The following is a 17,035-nucleotide window of genomic DNA, read 5'->3' on the forward strand; positions in this document are numbered from 1 at the left end:
ACATTTCACAACTTTTGACGTTCTATCGGGCTTCCGCTTTCTACCAATATTTCAAAGAGCGTCACACGACTCTCACTCAGTTGTTTGATCAAGGTGACAACATTCGAAGCCTCAGTAAAGCTTTCAAAATGGTTTTATTTATTGTTTGTTGTTTAACGTGGTAACATTCCTGCTATATGAGTCAAAGTTCACGTATATCAGCCAATTAAATTCCGTGCAAGTGTTCACGTGTTTCGTAACACTTAAAATAATATTTATAATTGAATATCATTTGCCTAGCAAATGTTTCTTAAATGTGTGTTTGTTTGTTTGCTATTTAACGCCGCACTCAGCAATATTCCAAGTATATGACGGCGGTCTGTAAATATCGATCCACGCAACTGGGATACGATGACATACATCAACCAAGTCAGCGAGCTTGACCACCCGATCGCGTTAGTCGCCTTTTACGATAAGCATGGTCGCCTTTTACGCCAAGCATGGGTTGCTGGAGACCTATTCTACCCCGTGATGTTATGGCCCAAATTTCCTTTTCTCACGATCTCGCATTCTCGTGTTTCGGCATATTTAGCTCGTTTCCAAAGGTTGAGATCGCGAGAAGGTCAGTATTCTATACCAAATGCCACAGCAGTATATTTTTCCTTACGATTAGGCTTTATATTTTGCCATAATCACTTCAGACCGCAAGACATCAAATGTAATATGTAACTAACTTGCTTTTGTGGAAGCTTACTTTAAAATAACCACTTGATTTGAGCTTATGTGAATTGTAAATTATGAGTATATTGAGTTCAGAAGATTTTCGTTTTTTTCTAAAATGGTCATGTTAAAATATTATAAGCTATTCTGCTTTCCTTAAAAGCGTGATAAAGTGTACTGATATCCATCATCACTATGCTTTGGGTGAAGATCATGTGCTGTTGTGCTTGGCGTGGAAATCGTGTTCCATTATGCTTTCGGGTGAAGATCATGTGCCTCCATGCCTTCTGTGATTATGCCATGCTGCTGCGCTAATGTGTATATCTCGTACCAAAATGGTTGGGAATGTCACATGCTCTGCTATTGGCCACAACTGCAAGTTGTATATGACGATCACCTCTGCATATTTAGCATGAATATCACCACCGCATGCTTTACATGAAGATCACCACCGCATGCTTTACACGAATACCACCACCGCATGCTTTACACGAATACCACCATCGCATGCTTTACATGAATATCACCACCGCATGCTTTATATGAATATCACCACCACATGCTTTACACGAATACCACCACCGCATGCTTTAAATGAATATCACCACCGCATGCTTTACATGAATATCACCACCGCATGCTTTACATGAATATCACCACCGCATGCTTTACACGAATACCACCACCGCATGCTTTACATGAATATCACCACCGCACGCTTTACATGAATATCACCACCGCATGCTTTACATGAATATCACCACCGCATGCTTTACATGAATATCACCACCGCATGCTTTACATGAATACCACCACCACATGCTTTGCATGAATATCACCACCGCACGCTTTACATGAATATCACCACCGCAAGCTTTACATGAATATCACCACCGCATGCTTTACATGAATACCACCACCGCATGCTTTACATGAATACCACAACCGCATGCTTTACATGAATATCACCACCGCATGCTTTACTTGAATATCACCACCGCATGCTTTACATGAATATCAACACCGCATGCTTTACATGAATACCACCACCGCATGCTTTACATGAAATCACCACAGCATGCTTTACTTGAATATCACCACCGCATGCTTTACATGAATATCAACACCGCATGCTTTACATGAAGATCACCACAGCATGCTTTACATGAATATCACCACCGCATGCTTTACATGAATATCACCACCGCATGCTTTACATGAATACCCCCACCGCATGCTTTACATGAATATCACCACCGCATGCTTTACATGAATACCACCATCGCATGCTTTACATGAAGTTCACCACCGCATTTGTTACATGAAGATCATCACCGCATGCTTTACATGAAGATCACCACCGCATGCTTTACATGAATACCAGAAACCGCATGTTTTACATGAATACCTCCACCACATGCTTTACATGAAGATCACCATGGCATGCTTTACATGAATATCACCACCGCATGCTTTACATGAAGATCACCACCGCATGTTTTACATGAATATCACCACCGCATGTTTTACATGAATATCACCACCGCATGTTTTACAATCGTACAATCGCCTGTGCTTTTGGCAGAGATTTCTCAGGAATAATGTAAAATGTTTTGTCGCTTCTTTTTACATGAAGATCATCACATCATCTCATTCTCTCTGGGGTTATTTGGTTTTCTATTTAAATGAATATTAAATAATTTGATGCAAATTTGTCTGTCTTCAATTACTTGTTCCTTCCTTGGAGTTAATTTTATTTTAAGTAACATCGGAACTGAAGTATATGTGTATATGGAATTGAATGCAAATGCGTAGTTCTACATAATAATCTGATATAATCATAGTTATACCATATGGTTTGCCGTGCCATCATGAGAGAACCTTCTTATAAGTTGGAAATGACAGTAAGTCATTAAGAGGTTACCCAACCCAGATATGGGAAGCTGTGGGGATCAACAGTTGAGCTGTAACGGTGAACGGTGTGACGCCTCCAATCTGATGGCGAAATGAGAATCATCGCTGATTCTCCTACTAATAGCTATCAACGTTAACTGTGTGGCCACACTATGAGGACGTCCCTCCATAATGTACATTGTAGGTGGTTTTAACCATGTAAATGTACACGTACACACATCACCACTGTCAAAGTGGTATTTATCAAACCACTACATCAGTATATGCTAGTACATACATGTACAGTGCAAGTTGATCATAAATCAAATATTCGTGTCTTAAAGAATATTTAATGACATCATTATTATAGCAGGAATGTTTTACATAGTGGTGTTGACATGTGTTTATCAAATGTACCTGCAATGCATTCACAGCGTAGCATCATGGTATACACTGTACATGTGTGGAGAGTATTGCCAGCGCCCATCATGCGATGTGATAGTCCCATAAAACTCATAATTAGAGACATAAAACAATAAAATAGTTTTCGCAGAAATCTGCGGATTATTCGCGAATTGTTCGCAAATTATTCATAAATTATTCGCGAATTTTTTGCAACTTATCCGCTGAATATCCGCGGATTATTCGCAATGTCACTACAGAACTCGAAAACCAACTATTGTGTGGTACTGTACACCCTATAAACGAATGCTTGAACAATCGTCGGGGACATTATTGATCAATTTCAGGTTCATTCGTCTTTCTTGTGTGTTTGTTTGCTATTACACCGCCAAAATTACAATTGCATACACCGCCAACATGTTCGGTTTATTCTCATGTTACACCTGGTCCTCTTTCCTTATCCATCCATGACCATCTTTGTATTTCTGTAATCATTTGATATTTTTTTAATATCCTTTTGGGAGAGTATATTTATTCTGATAATGTTCCGTCAAAACTAAACTATATGTTTAATGCAGCCTCAGAATTTTGAAAAGGTACAGGAAACGATCGTTTTACTATTGTCTTTGAAGTTGATCAAGAACGTATCGATCGATGTAATGTTTTATTACTTTCCCAAACGCTGCAAACGTTTGAAAAAGTACTTCATTGATGCTGATCACAACATTCTATTTGTTGGCACCATGTACACAACTTCATCACTAACCTTAATCACTGGAGACTTGTTCGATTGAAACAACTCTCGTTGTTCAAATCCCTCGTGATTACATTGCTCTTCCAGTCACCCCGTCAACAAACAATATACTGATCTTTCACTAAGGCGACAAACATACATGGCGTCTTGTGTTGACAAACGACAATGTGTCTGCCTAGAACACTTTACAATACATAATTTTACAATACAAATGAACAATGCGAAAATAGTTGACATGTTCATGCATTAAACAGTGTCCCTGAATTTAAGAATAATGTCATGTTGAGCTAAGTATATGAACATTTTTTTCCGGATCCCCTGGGCTAAGATTGTACCGTGCAAATATTCTCTGGCCAAACACTTCTTTGACGAATACTTACAATAGCAAAAGAAATTGTAATTATATTACACGATTTAGATTTGTTTGCTTCTTTGAACTGTATATTAATTTGTGTCTGAATCGGGGATGAGGATGTGATTGTTACTGTCTGATAAAATATGCAGATGGCTTGTGGATATTCACTACACATCTTGCAACATACGACCCATGGGCAGTTTCTGTGGATTTACATTCAAACGAAAAACATCATGGGGGTCACGGGTCAGAGATTCCGGGTTAGAATTGGTCCCCAGCAACCGAAACACTTTGTGAGAGACAACTTAATGGATCGGGTGGTCAGGCTTAGTACTAGTGGTATGGTTCACTGACATCGTATCCCGAGGACGTGGGACTTGGCTTATACCAATTAATAGTTTGTCCGGCCCAGACTCGATTGTTTACAGGACGTCCTCATATTGCTTGAATTTTGCAAAATGCAGCGGTCTTAAACAAGAATAAAAATTGTGAGTGAGTGAGTGAGTTGTGTTTAACGTCGCTTTTAACAGTATTGCAGTTATATCACGGCGTGTCAGCTTAATGTCGGAGGAAAGCCCGAAGTGATGCAGGTCTAAGACGTTTACCACTTCGATGAAACCCATGAGCACGGGTATGGTGCTGACAAACCTAGAAACATAACCGGGGCGAACCGAGATTCGAACCCACGATCATAGGTTTCTGGCTTGCCCAAGGGACGCAACTCTGCATAGCGAATCGCCGCGCCTTGATTGGCTGATACGCGAACTTTGATATTTCTAGTGCTACGTTTGATTAACCTGTTTGATCACAAACAAGAATATCTATTTTCAATGTAGGTTTTTTCACTGAACCAAAACTGAACTCCGGACATGATGACAGGTGATAACTGCTATCAGTTGATCCATCCGGTAGTTGATCCATCCATGAGATCCATCCGGTAGTTGATCCATCCATGAGATCCATCCGTCAGTTGATCCATCCATGAGATCCATCCGTCAGTTGGTCCATCCATGAGATTCATCCGTCAGTTGGTCCATCCATGAGATCCATCCGTCAGTTGATCCATCCATGAGATCCATCCGTCAGTTGGTCCATCCATGAGATCCATCCGTCAGTTGGTCCATCCATGAGATCCATCCGTCAGTTGATCCATCCATGAGATCCATCCGTCAGTTGATCCATCCATGAGATCCATCCATCAGTTGATCCATCCATGAGATCAATCCGTCAGTTGGTCCATCCATGAGATCCATCCGTCAGTTGGTCCATCCATGAGATCCATCCGTCAGTTGATCCATCCATGAGATCCATCCGTCAGTTAGTCCATCCATGAGATCCATCCGTCAGTTGATCCATCCATGAGATCCATCCGTCAGTTGGTCCATCCATGAGATCCATCCGTCAGTTGATCCATCCATGAGATCCATCCGTCAGTTGGTCCATCAATGAGATCCATCCGTCAGTTGGTCCATCCATGAGATCCATCTGTCAGTTGGTCCATCCCTAAAATCCATCCGTCAGTTGGTCCATCCATGAGATCCATCCGTCAGTTGATCCATCCTTAAAATCCATCCGTCAGTTGGTCCATCCATGAGATCCATCCGTCAGTTGATCCATCCATGAATCCATCCGTCAGATGATCTATCCATGAATCCATCCGTCAGTTGATCCATCCATGAGATCCATCCGTCAGTTGATCCATCCATGAGATCAATCCGTCAGTTGATCCATCCATGAGATCAATCCGTCAGTTGATCCATCCCTAAAATCCATCCGTCAGTTGGTCCATACGTGAGATCCACCCGTCAGTTGATCCATCCCTAAAATCCACCCGTCAGTTGATCCATCCATGAGATCCGCCCGTCAGATGATCCATCCATGATATCCATCCGTCAATTGGTCCATCCATGAGATCCATCCGTCAGTTGATCCATCCCTTAAATCCATCCGTCAGTTGGTCCATACGTGAGATCCATCCGTCAGATGATCCATCCATGAATCCATCCGTCAGTTGATTCACCCACGAGATCCATCCGTCAGTTGATCCATCCATGAGATCCATCCGTCAGTTGATCCATCCCTAAAATCCATCCGTCAGTTGGTCCATACGTAAGATCAATCCGTCAGTTGATCCATCCCTTAAATCCAACCGTCAGTTGATCCATCCATGAGATCCATCCGTCAGTTAATCCATCCATGAGATCCATCCGTCAGTTGATCCATCCATAAGATCCATCCGTCAGTTGATCCATCCATGAGATCCATCCGTCAGTTGATCCATCCATGAATCCATCCGTCAGATGATCCATTCATGAGATCCATCCGTCAGTTGATCCATCCATGAGATCAATCCGTCAGTTGATCCATCCATGAGATCCATCCGTCAGTTGATCCATCCATGAGAACCATCCGTCAGTTGATCCATCCATGAGATCCATCCGTCAGTTGGTTCATCCGTGAGATCCATCCGTCAGATGATCCATCCATGAGATCCATCCGTCAGTTGGTCTATCAATGAGATCCATCCGTCAGTTGATCCATCCCTAAAATCCATCCGTCAGTTGATCCATCCATGAGATCCATCCGTCAGTTGATCCATCCCTAAAATCCATCCGTCAGTTGGTCCATCCCTAAAATCCATCCGTCAGTTGTTCCATACATGAGATCCATCCGTCAGTTGATCCATCCCTAAAATCCATCCGTCAGTTGATCCATCCATGAGATCCATCCGTCAGTTGATCCATCCCTAAAATCCATCCGTCAGTTGGTCCATACGTGAGATCCATCCGTCAGTTGATCCATCCCTAAAATCCATCCGTCAGTTGATCCATCCCTAAAATCCATCCGTGATTTCATCCTCCAATTCTTTCGTAGTTAACCCTCCCATGAGACCAGATGTATTTACTGAATACTAACGTTTAAACTAGTCAAAGGACATTTCTCTCTGTCATTTTACTAATAATAACTATATATCTACTTACATTAAACATTACACATGTCCACATTTTAACTTCATCATGTTCCAAGTCCGAGGTTTGCTTTTTCTTTGTAATTGACCGACTTTTTTCATGCTTCATCATGTTCAAGGATACATTCTTGACATTTTCCTTCACTTAATCATCCAATATTAGTGAATAATAACTCATTTGTTATACATGTTGAGACAACTATAACAAATTCTCAGATCCGAGATGTAATGTCATAACATCAAGATTAATGCTACTATTAATCTATTTCTACCTAACCTATAAATGCGTGTGCAATAGACAACCCTACAATCATAGAATCACAAGGTTTTGAATTCTATATCTTTCAAGTTGTTCGAAATATTTACTGGTGAGTAAATTTTGCTGTTGTAGTTTTAACATACCTTAATAATCATTAATTCTATGTACATATAAGATAAGACATGTATGTAATCTGAACGTGGGTATCTTCAAATTAACATTCAATTATATAGTGTTCGTTATAATTAGTACAGAAAATCCCCCATGATGTCAGACGTTCTATGATGAATAAATGAATTAAATGAATTCAACTTAATTCAACTATATTAGTAGCCTGCGCTACTTCTATATTTCATAATCTCACAATTCATTATTTCTGAACGTTTAAATTATACGCTGATCGCGACAATCTATGGAGATTTTATAAATGATTCTGGAATTAATTTTTTATCCTTTCCTTTCCACATTAAGGAATGGATCAATTAAATGTGTGATTAATGAGATTTGCTACTAATAAAGTTTATATTAAAGGATTCACGGATCTAACGGATGGATTTTAGGGATGGGTCAATTAAAGGTTGGATTAACGGATGGACTCGACTGATAGGAGCTATTTCCTACTATGATGCATTGGCTTAGATACATAAATGTATACTGAGTCAAATTAAAAACTTCACATTTTTAAAAGTAATATGATATACAACGGACAAATGTATCAGAGAAGGTAATTTTTAATCATTAATGTCCAAAGAAGGATTTTAATTAACGGTGGTAACCATAATTTGTTCCAAGCACCTACGGTATTCGGTAATAACTTCAACAGTTTAAATCATAAGTTCCAAGCACGAGAATCTGATGGCACACAAGTTCAGTAGCGTGTATGGCCACCATGTGCGTTGACAACTGCCACACAACGCCTCCGCATGGACCTTGTGATGCTTGTGAACACATGATTGGGAAGACGACGCCATTGTTGCTGCAAAATGGTGCCAAGATCGTGCAAATTCTGTGGTTGGTTCTGGCGAGTGCGCAGACTTCTGCCAAGAGCATCCCAGACGTGTTCGATGGGATTGAGGTCGGGAGACCTTGACGGCCAATCCATGACGTTGACTCCCGCCTTCTGAAGGAAATTCCTTGTCAAAATTGCTGTGTGGGGTGTGGCTTTGTCGTGTTGGAAGATCAAACCGGGTCCATGTGCTGCCATAAAAGGCAGAAGTTCTGGTGCCAGTACCTGGTCGCGGTAAGCAGCAGCGTTGAGGTTGCCACGGTTGACAAGAAGCCTGGAACGTGCATTGCCACAGAAAGCACCCCACACCATGACACTTCCGCCTCGAAATCTGTCAACTTCCTGTACACAACACTGGGCGTAACGTTCATGACGGCGCCTCCACATCCTCGCCCTACCATCAGCAAATCGAAGATTAAATCGGGATTCATCACTGAAGACGACTTGATTCCAATTCCTCTGAGTCCATCGTAAGTGTCGCTGTGCCCACAATTGACATTGACGTCTGTGTAATTGAGTCAGAATCGGCCCGCAGTATGGCCGTCGTGCTTGGAGGTGAGCAGTTCTCAGACGGTTTCGAACAGTTTGCGCACTCAGTCTACCCCTAAACAGTTCATTTCTGGTTGATGTAGCCGTCAAAAATCGGTTACGGAGGTGACGTAAGACAATCTGACGATCCTCTGCATGTGACGTCACACGTGGTCGACCTGGCCGAGGGCGATCAGCGGTGGTTCCCGTTTGCTGTAGACGCGTCTGTAAATCATAAACAGTCCGTCGACTACAACCCGTCGTCCTTGCGACTTCAGCTACGGACGTTCCCGTCTTCAACATGCCGATGGCACGTTCACGTTGCACGTTCGAAACGGGGCATGACAAATGGCCGTAAAGACTTTTGTTTTCTTGTGTTTTTCTTTGTTTTGTTAATGACTGCTAACAAGTATGGCTGAAATCACGTGCGGTATTATGGCCACGTGACCAGTTGCACGTGAAAAACCACTTTTGCCACTATAGTGCTGTGCACATGATTTTGATCGATTCACCTGCACAAACACGGGTGTTATCTGAAGACAATACGTGACCATTACTGTTTAAATACACAATAAGGGCCCACAATGATAACTGGTCAAAATGTTAAAATTTTAGGATTGTGAAGTTTCTAATTTGGTTCAGTATATTATAAGTTACATATGTAGCAGTTTAGTGAATGTCTTTTACGAGTCAACAAACACATACTACGGGGTTGAGGTCTTTATTGCGATGCGATGAGTGTGATCAAGGATCTAGATAGCATACACCCGGAAACACATAATTACACAATAAATAATAAGTGAAACATTACCATTACTGCTAGATACACAGCATAGGCTTATTACAAGTAAGTATTTACATATATCAGTCATCCATCAAACACTAGATAGACTGAACCTTAAACGATTATACTAGAACATATACAGTATAATATACATGATCCACAATACCGACATTCAAGGGAGATAACTCCTTGACTTTCATTTGACTATAATATATACACAATATATATACATAACGCTTACACATTCTGCATAAACATATACAATACTTTAAGACAGAAATTAATGATATGATCTTACATTAAATGTTGTCATCACAATAAGATTACATCGTAAGTCTTAGACAAATATAAATAACACAATGCATACCCTGTGGGTGATACAAGGGTGTGGATCCCAACTTCCACACGTATGGCAACACCATAGATGATCTGAATAAACAGTACATAGACTAAAACACTATTTAACATTAAATATATTGAACAAAGTAAAACACACATTTCATTTACAATGATTTGCATGTATCACATCTGAATCTGTACATTACAAAGCTTTTTAAAACACTCTTGAAGTAAAACACTTTCACACATATTTCATTGAAGTGATAGAATACATTTAAGTGATAAAGTATGGGTGTTTAGCTTATCTTATGCAGATTTAAATATTTAGACATGATCAACATTTATGTTAGATTACATGCATTTAGTTTACTTCATATAACACTTTAAACATACTGTATTATTTCAATACAACACAAGATAGAGATTATAACCATTTAACTCACCTGATTTAATATTATCTCTTTATGCTTTGCTGGTCTTAGCAGTTCTGTCAGTTCATGTGCTGAGAGAGTATGCAGTGTAATCAAAGCATGCAGTTTAACAATAGGTGTTAGCTTGGCCAATCAGCAAATGAAGCTTCTGGCCATGGGACAGTTAGTAGGTAAGACAGGTCAGGTACACTTTGTTAAAGCTGACTGAAACTGACAACTAGTTCTATGTAATAAATATATGTAAAAACCTAAAATGAAATTAAAACAAATATATACAAAAACTACATCGGCCACACATACACGCTTCATATAGAATGTAACGTTTTTAGATTGGAAAGAACGCCTGCTGTTAGAAAAAATAAATTAGCGATTCAATATGAGATACAGTATTTCATAGTCAGTGCTTATCCGCATTCATGTAAAAATAATATTGAACTATGTGTGCGCAGATATCATATCACAAGTAAATATAACACATTTTTGTCAAAAACTACCACAAAAGTCACAACACAAGGACGTTTTCAAGGGCCCTTGCTCCCAAATGCTTCGTAGGCCTTCTTAACGTGGTTGTTCGACTCCTGTTCGTCTAACTGTTTTCGTAATGTGTCAATCTGCTTTTGCATTGTCCCATAGTGATTTACGAATCCAAACGAACGAGCGTAGATGCAGAAGAAGATTGTTCCTATTAGGCAGGTGATGAAGAGAATTACTCCCAGACTGATAACGATAATACCAAGGACGACATTGACAGTTGTGTACGGCTCACATTTGATAGCGGCGTCCGGATTGGTTGAAATACATTCACCTATTGCCCAACCAGTGACCGAGAATTGCAGCGAGGCAAAGGTGAGGCACAGGATGTTCATGACATAGTTCACCAAAACCTGAAAAAGAAGTTTTCACAAGTGGTGCTTTTAATTATTAAAAGTATTCATATACGACTATAGATTTCAAATAATGTTGAGATGATATTATTTTCAATATAATTTCCTTGATTTATACAATCATAGAGTTTATAAAGGGCAAACCATATCGTGACCTTGACCTTGACCACTAAGGAGGGAGCGCTGTTCCCTTTTAAGAACACCTGGTGTCACGCATGCAGTAATCGAAAGTGTTCGTGGCTGTCACAGTCGTCAAAGGCGCCGCAATTCGCTGTGCAGAGTTTCGTCCTTCGGACACGCCAGAAACCTATGATCGTGGGTTCGAATCCCGGTTCGCCCAAATTATGTTTCTAGTTTTGTCAGCACCATACCCGTTCTCTTGGATTTCACCTAAGTAGTAAACGTCTGAGACCTGCATCACTTTCGGCTTACCTCCCACATTAAGCTGACACGCCCTGATATAGCTGGAATACTGTTAAAACTAGGCATTGCTTGGGGGAGCTACAATGCACTGTAGCTCACCTAAATTGCGAACAGATTTGATGCCGCTTCAATCTTATGGTGACAAACATCTATAGTGAGATTGGTTCAATATATAACAGCATTAAAAAGAGGTTAAGTTCAAATACTACTACTACTACTACTACTACTTCTACTACTACTACTACTACTACTACTACTACTACTAATAATAATAATAATAATAATAATAATTATAGTAATAATAAAGACTTGGAACGAACTTTTATTTAATCTTCTTGTGGTTCTTAAGAATAAATAATTCTAAATCCTCCTGTAAATATTTTGTGAAATCTTTTAACAAAACACGTTACACAGATAATGCTTTGTCGTCATAACAAGGATCATGGATGCCTAATTTCACCTTCATCGGTCAAGCAGTTTCAGAGGAGAAACCCACAAGCACAATCATGCCTGTTATACAATTACTGTCTATCAAAGCCCACAATTGGCGAGAATCGGCAGCTGAACCAATCACTTTGACTGGTGTCACTAGCCGAAATGACTGCTTTTGGGTTGTTTGCATTGTCCAATTGCACCAAAAAGAATACACTGACCATCAGTAAATCAGAATCTCCCTGCACTGAACTTACGTGTCTTTTGACCCGACGTTCATCCTTCTCCAAGACGGCATTGGTGGTTGCTTTCAGGCCGGATATACTTCCAACGAGGACCTTGGGAAATGACAAAATATTGAAGATGACTTGAGCGACCAACTGCCCTCCTCTAAGTATGGCATCGTACCACTATACACAGTTGCCGTTTACCGACCGCCTCGAATCACGAAAGCTTAAACAGTACTGTTTCTTCTGAAAATCTGTTTTTTGTAATTCAGTCCTTAGTATCTCACCTTTTTGTAGTGGAAATATCAAAGAACTGTTTGAAAAAAAGGTTTGCTGTATACACAGTTTCATTTACAAGTGTGTCAAGTATGCTCTTTTAGTTTGAGCGAGCGTTGGGGTAGCCAGGTGGTTAAAGCGTTCGCTAATCACGCCGAAGACCCGGGTTTGATTGCCCACATGAGTACAATGTGTGAAGCCCATTGGTGTCCCCCGCCGTGATATTGCTGGAATATTGCTTAAAGCGGCGTAAAACCATACTCACTCATCCACTCTTTTAGTTTGTTCCAATATTTTCGGTTTTTGTATAATCTTGTAAGGGTGTTATTTGATTCTAGGTATTCGAATGGTGTGACAGAAATACTTACTAATATCCCTGTGATGAGAGCATATCCATTTATTTGAGGGTAGTTTGGATTTGTCAAAGCGACACCCATTGAAGCAATGCCGACGACAATGCAGGGCACGCTTGTGACCATCTGAACCAACGATAACATCCGCAGATGATGCGCGCCCTTGTCACGGAAGTCCTTGCCGTCGGGCGTATTACACGCTGAAGCATAAAATGAGAGATGAATATAAGCAACCATGCATTCCATATGATTGCTGAGTTATATTTACGCTCCACTTCTTTTTGGGATGTCTTGTTTCAACCATTTCTCTTTTCTTAACTTACTGATTTAAACATTTCTTACGTTGCCATGTTAAGATTGTGTATTAAATAAATGCATTCTAACAAATTGAGTCCCACCCTGAATATCGACTCCAGATGTCATAACAAAGCCACTGTTGTCTGATATTATTGTCTAATGTGTCATTGTGGTCAAAATGAACGCACCAGCAAATATATTGATTCCGAGGGAAATGTAACCTACTTACTGTCAGCTGTACGGTGGTATTAGCGTGGGGCATGTAAGCCTCTCATTGTCAGCCGTACGGTGGTATTAGCGTGGGGCATGTAAGCCTCTCATTGTCAGCTGTACGGTGGTATTAGCGTGGGGCATGTAAGCCTCTCATTGTCAGCCGTACGGTGGTATTAGCGTGGGGCATGTAAGCCTCTCATTGTCAGCCGTACGGTGGTATTAGCGTGGGGCATGTAAGCCTCTCATTGTCAGCCGTACGGTGGTATTAGCGTGGGGCATGTAAGCCTCTCATTGTCAGCCGTACGGTGGTATTAGCGTGGGGCATGTAAGCCTCTCATTGTCAGCCGTACGGTGGTATTAGCGTGGGGCATGTAAGCCTCTCATTGTCAGCCGTACGGTGGTATTAGCGTGGGGCATGTAAGCCTCTCATTGTCAGCCGTACGGTGGTATTAGCGTGGGGCATGTAAGCCTCTCATTGTCAGCCGTACGGTGGTATTAGCGTGGGGCATGTAAGCCTCTCATTGTCAGCCGTACGGTGGTATTAGCGTGGGGCATGTAAGCCTCTCATTGTCAGCAGTACGAAGGTACTAGCGTGGGGCATGTAAGCCTCTCATTGTCAGCCGTACGGTGGTATTAGCGTGGGGCATGTAAGCCTCTCATTGTCAGCCGTACGGTGGTATTAGCGTGGGGCATGTAAGCCTCTCATTGTCAGCCGTACGGTGGTATTAGCGTGGGGCATGTAAGCCTCTCATTGTCAGCCGTACGGTGGTATTAGCGTGGGGCATGTAAGCCTCTCATTGTCAGCCGTACGGTGGTATTAGCGTGGGGCATGTAAGCCTCTCATTGTCAGCCGTACGGTGGTATTAGCGTGGGGCATGTAAGCCTCTCATTGTCAGCCGTACGGTGGTATTAGCGTGGGGCATGTACGCCTCTCATTGTCAGCCGTACGGTGGTATTAGCGTGGGGCATGTAAGCCTCTCATTGTCAGCCGTACGGTGGTATTAGCGTGGGGCATGTAAGCCTCTCACTGTCAGCAGTACGAAGGTACTAGCGTGGGGCATGTAAGCCTTTCACTGTCAGCAGTACGAAGGTACTAGCGTGGGGCATGTAAGCCTCTCATTGTCAGCCGTACGGTGGTATTAGCGTGGGGCATGTAAGCCATTCACTGTTAGATGTATTGTGGTATTAGAGTGGGACATGTAAGCCTTTCACTGTCAGCTGTACGAAGGTACTAGCGTTAGGCATGTAATCCTTTCACTGTCAGCCGTACCATGGTACTAGCGTAGGGCATGTAAGCCTTTCACTGTCAGGGGTACGAAGGTATTAGTGTGGGGCATGTAAGCCTTTCACTGTCAGGGGTACGAAGGTATTAGTGTGGGGCATGTAAGCCTTTCACTGTCAGGGGTACGAAGGTATTAGTGTGGGGCATGTAAGCCTTTCACTGTCAGACATACGAAGGTACTTTAGTGCGACATGTAAGCCTTTCACTGTCAGCCGTACTAGCGTGGAGCATGTCAGCCTCTCACTGTCTAACGTACGGAGATTCCAGCGCGGGGCATGTAAGCCTTTCACTGTCAGACATATTCATAAAACGCTGCATAAAATGAGTCATGTTACAATACACAAACATATTGAGCGACTTCCAGCAGACATCATATACTGGATGATCTCACCAGTGCGAGTGCAATGACGGGTTTCTGTATCTATTGTATGTACATCTGTCTTTGAGAAATCCCTCATTTCACTGTGCCGAGTTGCGTCTCTTGGGCAGACCAGAATCCTATGATGGTCGGTTCAAATCTTAGATTCGCCGAGGGGCGGTCGGGTAGCCTAGTGGTTAAAGCGTTCGCTCGTCACGCCGAAGACCCGGGTTCGATTCCCGACATGGGTACAATGTGTGAAGCCCATTTCTAGTGTCCCCCGCCGTGATATTGCTTGAATATTGCTAAAAGCGGCGTAAAACCATACTCACTCACTCACTTAGATTCGCCGTGAATAGTTCTCTTCCCAATTTAAGCTAACGTGCAGTCAAATCGGCCCTAAACCAGTGTCAATCCCTTACCAAACATCAGGGTATTTGCAGGGCGCTTCAAACACTACAGATCCACATCCGCGAAGAAGGTCCAGTTTGTTGTTACACCAAAGTTAAAAAATTTCAGAATAGTTGCCTTTTTCTGAAAACAAATGCAGCCATATTTCTCTCTTGATCGAATATTTAACCCGACATTTATACAAGCAGGAAAAAACCCGTCATATCATATAACAGTACACTGCAAATAATTATTTATATTTATGATATAGGTGGAGTACTTATAATTATATTTTGTGAAAATGTATGAGATTCAGATTCCGGTGAAGGCCCAAATATGTTTTATAGGTAATTTGCCTATGCACGTTTGGGCACGTGCGCAATGTCACAGGCTGTTGCCACGACGTTCAAGATATTCCGAATACCTAGTGGGATTATTGATAAATGAATTACAGTTAGAGTTTCGATATATATATGTTTCTGCTCGTAAACCTGTAAAATTCAACACAAGGGGAAGAGGTCAAACACAGGACAGCGAGAACGTCTACATCGTTATCAGATCTATGTAACATGGGTGTGACAAGTCTGAAGCTGCAGTGCTAAAGCAGGGATCTGCTTTATTGTCGATCTTTTTCGGGTAAGTATAAATAAATGACTTGTAATAACATGCATCAAAACATTTATCTCATTTCTGCTTTCGTTTGATCGGGATCGTTATATTATGTCAGTGAAAATATGACATGCCAGGTGTGAGACATACTTTGGTCTACATTCACACAGACTGTGAAGCTAAATCTCGAATTCTGACAGGTGGAATAAATGAGTTGGGTGAACAGTTATGTCAGTGCGATGCTTGGTATATACTGGTATATACTGGTACTTACTGGTGCCCACGTAGCATACACAACCGGTGTCACCCATGGTCAGTTATTGAAGTGGTCAGTTACACAGGGATGCAGAACTCAACACTTATAGCTGTGAACTGCGGACACAAGGCCGTGTCACTGGCGATATCACGAGGTCAGATAACAATGTTTACACACAAGGCGGTGACGCAGACCTACATATACAATCGCGTGACCTCAGCTGACTGATATTCTCTGATCAAGATAAACAGTCTTTATCAGTTGCAGCAGGAGCACGCGGGGTACATGGGTACCCGTTAGGTTTTATGACACGAGCCGATTGGTTGGTTGGTTGGTTGGTTGGTTGGCATACGCCACACCCAGCAATATTCTAGCTACATGACGGCGGTCTGTAAATATTCGGGTCTGGACGAGACTATCCAGTGATTGATATTATGAGCACCAATCCACGCAATTGGGATCGATGACATGCTTCAACCAAGTCAGCTAGCCTGACCACCCGATCCCGTGCCGTTGGCCAAACATGTGGATTCGTGAAGATTCCGGGGTAGAATAGGTCTTCAGCAACGACTATGCTTGTCTATGCTTGTCGTAAAAGGCGACTAACGGGGTCAGGC

The 17,035-nt window shown here is 41.7% G+C and overlaps 1 protein-coding gene across 2 annotated transcripts; it reads right to left on the bottom strand.

The window, feature by feature from the left end:
* Positions 1–9,569: 9,569 nt before the first annotated feature.
* Positions 9,570–16,583, bottom strand: LOC124141352. 2 transcript variants are annotated; one of them, XM_048402237.1, is made up of 5 exons: positions 16,437–16,583; positions 15,586–15,697; positions 13,029–13,213; positions 12,415–12,495; positions 9,570–11,302 (listed from the first exon to the last, which is right to left on the bottom strand). In XM_048402237.1, exons 2-5 carry the CDS (start codon positions 15,590–15,592, stop codon positions 10,940–10,942), a joined length of 636 nt encoding a protein of 211 aa, XP_048258194.1. In that variant the 5' UTR covers positions 15,593–15,697; positions 16,437–16,583; the 3' UTR covers positions 9,570–10,939. The 2 variants fall into 2 exon arrangements, with proteins under 2 accessions (XP_048258194.1, XP_046365292.2); XM_046509336.2 differs by lacking the exon at positions 15,586–15,697 and having other exon boundaries at positions 16,437–16,582.
* Positions 16,584–17,035: the final 452 nt, after the last annotated feature.

Source organism: Haliotis rufescens, unplaced genomic scaffold (assembly GCF_023055435.1).
Source record: "Haliotis rufescens isolate VD_foot unplaced genomic scaffold, xgHalRufe1.0.p SCAF_25, whole genome shotgun sequence".
NCBI lineage: Eukaryota > Metazoa > Mollusca > Gastropoda > Lepetellida > Haliotidae > Haliotis > Haliotis rufescens.

Bases quoted from the DNA above. Each gene is read 5' to 3' on its own strand.
- LOC124141352 (XM_046509336.2), bottom strand. From the start codon at position 16,473: ATGGGTGACACCGGTTGTGTATGCTACGTGGGCACCA. The intron at 12,496-13,028 runs GTAAGTATTTCT...TCATTTCCCAAG, and splicing joins CTCTCATCACAGGGATATTA to GTCCTCGTTGGAAGTATATC. The intron at 11,303-12,414 runs GTAAGTTCAGTG...CTTCTTTTTCAG, and splicing joins AACGTCGGGTCAAAAGACAC to GTTTTGGTGAACTATGTCAT.